Source organism: Glandiceps talaboti, chromosome 8 (assembly GCF_964340395.1).
Source record: "Glandiceps talaboti chromosome 8, keGlaTala1.1, whole genome shotgun sequence".
NCBI classification, from domain to species: domain Eukaryota; kingdom Metazoa; phylum Hemichordata; class Enteropneusta; family Spengelidae; genus Glandiceps; species Glandiceps talaboti.
In genome coordinates, this window is record NC_135556.1 from 4,186,225 (window position 1) to 4,192,500 (window position 6,276).

General features: G+C 37.3%; 1 protein-coding gene across 1 annotated transcript in view; it reads right to left on the bottom strand.

Annotated features, from left to right (window-relative positions):
• LOC144439014 (tenascin-X-like) overlaps positions 1-6,276 on the bottom strand; it is a 48,220-nt gene that overhangs the window by 21,078 nt on the left and 20,866 nt on the right. Inside the window, exons 12-17 of the mRNA XM_078128254.1 lie at positions 5,375-5,629; positions 3,132-3,410; positions 2,261-2,509; positions 1,550-1,828; positions 1,061-1,315; positions 263-541 (exon numbers count right to left, since the gene is read on the bottom strand). Coding sequence (XP_077984380.1) covers positions 263-541; positions 1,061-1,315; positions 1,550-1,828; positions 2,261-2,509; positions 3,132-3,410; positions 5,375-5,629 — 1,596 coding nt within the window. The remainder of the gene's footprint in view (positions 1-262; positions 542-1,060; positions 1,316-1,549; positions 1,829-2,260; positions 2,510-3,131; positions 3,411-5,374; positions 5,630-6,276) is intronic.

A 6,276-nucleotide genomic window follows, 5' to 3' on the forward strand; every position in this document is an offset into this window, starting at 1 on the left:
AAATAATAATTCATCAATCACTTCTACACATTAAACTGTTGTAGCAATTATGCCAGAAGACAATTACAATGTCATAGAAGGCATGCATCAACATTAACATAATACTAGAATAGTTCATTCAAGGTTTTATTTTATTTCCACTTGTGCCACTTTAACATTGGTTCAACATACATTAAAATATGTACATGTACAAAAGGGAATACTGTAACAATAGCTAGAAATATTACGATAACAATAAATTAACAGTGCAGATTTCACTTACGTGTCTTTTGAAACATTATCCTTTCTTTACTGTATATATCAGTAGTGCTAGAGCCCACCATAGACTGTAATGCTAATGTGTAGTCCGTGGCTGGTTGCATACCAGTAAACTTATACTCTCTTACAGTGCTTGGTATTATCCCAGCTACAGTTTCCTTTCCTGTAGGATCATTGTAAGACAATTTGTACGAATCAACTTCTCCTTCAGGTGCTTGCCAAGAAACGGTCAGCGTCGACGGTGTCTGGTGGGTTAGTGCCAAACTGGCTGGGGGAATTGGTTCTGAAAATACATGATACATAAATTAATTGTTATAGTTCTTTCTAATAGTTGCTAAAAGTTCTTCGTGAGTTATATCAAAGTTCAATGGTTTCAACGAGTAAGTATGACTATGTCGATGAATTATCGAAGAAACACGGGATGCTTATTTGCAGTCAAAGGTCATAAAACCTGTGACATCGACCACTATGGTTCAAACTTATGACAGCAGCATATTGTAAAATTACCCTGATCATCAATATCAGTCGATCAATACTCAGCAGACTGGTGAGGATTCAACCATAAATTATTAAGTCTTGCATTATGTTTGGAGGAAAGACGCGTTCTTCAATTGTAAAATGTAGGAAGAAATCACATGACATATGTCCAAAAACAGGTAGTTAAACGCGTACGTATTCCCGAGTTATACTTGACTAATGGTACATGACGTTTCATTCCCTAGACGTGGTGAAGGAGATGTTCAGATTCAAAGTCACGGATAGTTTCTAGACTTCACTTTAATCTGAACCAATATCGACCTACCAGTTTTCACAGTGACTTCCTCAACTGTATCAGGTCCTACTTTCTGAACCATTATGGTATACTCTCTACCAGGTACTAGATCCTTGAATGTGTGTTGAACTGCATCTCTATGTACGTTGACAATACCATTTCTATCTGATGGTGCTATAGAGAGATGATATCCTGTAACGCTGTCGTCGATGGTTGGTCCCCAGGTTATGCTGACACTCGAGGTTGTCACATCAGTTACTTCAATACCTCCCGAGTTCATTATAGCTGTACGGAAAAGAATCATGTTAATCAATACATTTAATTTTTAAATCAAGCTTAACAATTTTCATGGTCCCTTTCAGGCCGCCATAATTTCCATAATTTCCATGGCCCTCCCTTTGTACACTCCGAAACTTTTTCTGACTCCCCCCCCCTTAATTCTATCCTCAGACTCCCTTGTCGTAAATTCCACTCGTTCTCTAAATTTGGGACAAAGTACGTTTTACGTGCATGACTTACGAGTCGAGAAGGGTTGCATCCTTTCTTTGCTGTAGAGAACAATGTTGCCAGAGATAACCTTTGACCTGGCAGCAAACGTAAACCATGATGCTGGCTGTAGACCAGTAAACTGATATTCCTTGACACTGCTTGGAATCGTCCCAGCTGTCACCTTTTTACCATTAGAGTCGATGTATGAGAACTCATAAAAGTCTACTTTTCCGTCAGACTCATCCCACGTGACTGTCAATGTTGTCGGCGAATACTCACTCACATGTAAGGTCATGGGAGCATTCGGTTCTAAAAAAACACAATTATAAAAGAAAGGGCATGTACTTTCGACAATGCTCATCAGACGCTAATAACTAACAGTGTGTTTTATATGTAGTATTTTGTAATGATATACAAACATTATAAGTTCAAGTTTAAGGTTTGCTTTAATGTTTATCTACATGAGGAATGACATGTAGTTATATACCAGCTTAAACATAGATCAGAAGCCTCAAGAAAAATACTATGTATAGACACTGCGTACAGCTTACTAGTAAAACTAAGTTGTAAGTCTTAATCCAAATATGTATCATTCATTACTTCTTTTTTTATCCAAGTTTCTTTAATTTCTAAATATGTCATTTTTGTGGCAATTTATTAACCTTTTTGTTTCTACATTTTATTTCTAAAATCGTATACAGTGTCAAGAATTTTGGTCTACCTGAATTTATGTACACTTACTAGTACTGACAGTGACTTGCTCAATTGTATTTGGTCCTGAATACTGTACTTCGATGTTGTACTCTCTACCCGCCATAAGATTGGTAAATGTGTAGCGATTGTTGTCTTTTGGTACATACAAAACATCGCTCCGATCCGGTGATGTTAGAGTGAGACGATATCTTGTTGCAGCATCACTGTCTTCCCACTGAATACTTATACTTGAGGTGGATACATCGGTCACAATAATGCCGCCAGTCCGTACAACGGCTGTAAAAATTACAACATTTGACTAACTTAGATTCTGTAGTCATTTGTATGGTGGAACGCTGAGTGGGAAAATTGATATTTGAACATATCACCATCATATAGTACTCTTATTAGGTCTAAAAATGTTTGGTTCCGGTTACCCGATCCCACCTAGTTTTTTTACGCCGACCATACACCTTTTTTATGTATTCGAGAAAAAATATAATGAAATCGCCAAAATTGTGAAGTCGCGCAAGAAATAGTGGATGCGGAAACTGACATCAACTCAAAAAAGACAATATAAAACTGTTCTTCCAATCTGTAATGGCAGTACATCTGATGTGAAGAAACCAATAACAAAGACACCATATGCAATACAACGGAAAACATAACTACCTGAACTAGACACTCACATATGAAAAAATACATTATAAAAAATAACAAATCTACCTCCCCACCTCTTCTAAACTTGGGCGTAATCGCCGCGAACCACACAATGTTTTCTATTTAGGCCTTACTACAATATCTTTTAATTGTTCTGATCCTGTTCCTTCAAGTTAAAACAGGGCATCATGCGTCCTGTGGAAGGTGGACCAAAGTCTACAAGATGACATCCCTCCCTTACATGGCTAGCGATACTCACGTGTCGCATATGACGTAGACATTTTGTCACTGTAAAGTTCGTTGTTCTGGAACACAACCATGGACCGAATGTTTAGGGTGTACTCCGTTGCAGGTTGAAGACCTGTAAACTGATAGTCCGTTCTACTGCCTGGAATCGTGGCAGTCTTTATTAGTGTACCGTCAAGTGTGACATAGGAAAACTCGTAAAAACTGACATCACCTTCACGTGCACCCCAAGTGACAGTCAGAGTTGTCGGCGAGGAGTGAGTAACTGCAAACTGGGCTGGAATTGAGGGTCCTGAAAATATGAGACGTAGAGATACACTTTTACGGTTTACAGTTATATATACATGTAGTTGCCTTTAACACTTTAACATACATGTAAGTGTTTTGTATAATGTATTGGTATATGTACAGGAACCTTTAAAGGAAATATTTTGCAATTGGATATGTGAACTAAAACATCAAGGATGAATAAAGACAAACGTGTCAAATTATACTGAAAACAGCATTATATCATACTGAAACTGCAATGTTGCTTTCCTGCAGCTGCTTCGTGAAAAGTGCCTCGAATGGGCAGAAAGAAGTCGACAACCACAAATTACAAATGGTGCCTAGACATAATGCGTCTAACTCATGTTAAAATGTCATCAGATATTTCATTTTAGTATTGTACTGTCTGGCTACAGAAAGTACTAAGGATGATTACACATCTTTTTCACTATAAGGTTCGTGAATATAAACTTCGTTCATTAAATACAACATCAAGATATAGGGGTAGTTAGCAAAACTAGATATATTTGCATACATATTTCAATGTTTATTCATTTGTCTATTCATCCTGTTGTTATATGTGCAATATCTCTAATTTGGCTGTTGCTTTGGCTTTGTCTTGTTGCTAGGCACATATACATACATATTTTGAATGTTTGTTCACGTGTCTATTTATATCTGTTGTTATGCTTGCAATATCTACGACCATTTGGATGTTGCTATGGGCCCATGGTATTGTTGCTAGGCATATTTGCATACACATTTTGAATGTTTCGTCACTTGTCTAAGAATCTCTATCGTTATCTTTGTGAAGTACACCACCAAATGATGTTATTTTAGCAAAATATCCTGGCATTTGGTTGTTGCCAAGGCTAATTATGTCAAAATGTTTTGAACAAAATTTGCAGGATATCACTTCTAGAAACATCTCACCAAGTTTCAATCTCATTGACCAAGAACATTTTGAGTGTTGACCAAAATTCATATTTTGACACTTAATTTTCATATCGCTGATGAGATCATTATATGCTTACTACTTCTTCATCTACACACCCGCAGATGCATCCCCATTAAGTTTCATCCCAATCTGTTCAGTACTTTTGGAATTAAAGATTTTGGAGCGAAAAGGCATCTTTTTAGCCCTAATTTACATATCACTGATGGAATCACCATGTCATCATTAAATCTTAATCTAAACATCCCTACGAACGTTCCCATCAAATTTCAGACCAATCTGCCCACTCCAGTATTTTTTGAGTTTAATTTTTGTGACCAAAAATTCAATTTTTTACCCAAATCATATACAATTCCCAACTAGACACCAAAAGTAATGTCCCCACCAGATAACAAAGCAATTGGTCTGTTTTTTTTTGAGTTTACGTCGTCCAAACAAACAAACAAACAAACAGACAGACAGACAGACAGACAGACAGACAGACAGACCGACGGACAGACACCGCACAATGCCTATAGCACTACCCAATCTTATCATTTCAGTTGTGCTAAAAACTTATGAAACTGGCTTGCCTTTTTCAAACTTACTTAAAATTCCTAAATTATGCAAAGGAATCATTACAGTAACACGCTACATCAAGAGGTTAAGATTACAGGACACATATGCGTTATCATCATTGTATATACAAAACTATTGGGAGAGAGAGAGAGAGAGAGAGAGAGAGAGAGAGAGAGAGAGAGAGAGAGAGAGAGAGAGAGAGAGAGAGAGAGAGAGAGAGAGAGAGAGAGAGAGAGAGAGAGAGAGAGAGAGACAGAGAGAGAGACAGAGACAGAGAGAGAGACAGAGAGACAGAGACAGAGAGACAGAGAGAGAGACAGACAGAGAGAGAGACAGACAGACAGACGCTTGACGAAATCTTATATTAATTCCTTTACTGAAGGTAAAATTAACGCGTGTGCATGTGTGCTTTAAAAGACAATGTCTTTTTTTATTACAGAACACTTGTGCAAAAGCAGTATTACACTTTCACTTACTCGTCCTGACTGTAACCTTTTCAATTGTATTCGTTCCTGTAAGCTTAATTGAAATCACGTACATTCTGCCAGGGACGAGGTTATCGAACGTGTGGCGGATGGCTTCTTTCGGTAGAAAGATTACATCATTGCCTGCAGTCGGCGTTATAGTGAGAAGATAACCATTAACAGTGTCATCAGTGCTTGCCGCCCATCGTATACTGATTCTTGATGTCGTTATATCAGTCACTATAATGCCACCTGTCTTCACAACGGCTGTTAAAATATGAACAGATCGATTTTAATTAGGATGTCTGAATTTGGAATCAGTCCAAAACGGCACAATTGAAAAAAGTATATATAACAAATGTGCATTCATGAAATGATTAAAGGAAAAGATAAACCAGGCTTATTTCTGCCTTTACTGCACTTGTATTGATTAGTGCTACCACCTTGCATACGATTTTGGATAATGAAATAGCTTCTCGGTCGGTAACTTACACGACTTCAAAAGCTCGTAAAGAAGACATGTGTTCAGCCATGTTTTTGCAAGGGTTCATGGGAAACATGGGCCTCTGTTGATGACATAAAGAGATTGGGGGTATTCGTAATGTAATCACATTGATTCTAGTCCCATAAAACGCTGCAGGAAATCCTCCAAATAGCCAAAAATATGTCAAGTATAGAAGTGTCATTTTACAAGATAATTTACAGATGTTTTTTTTTATCATCCAATGTCACATTTAAATTGATAGCAGTAAGATGTATGATAAAAATTAATTAATTTTTTTTTTTTTTTGGGGGGGGGTGTTTGAGCCATTGATAATTTTAGTTCTCATCCTACAAAATCAATTTTACTTTTGATGGATCTGTCACGTCACGTCACGTCATGTCACGTCACGTCACATCACATTACATTACGT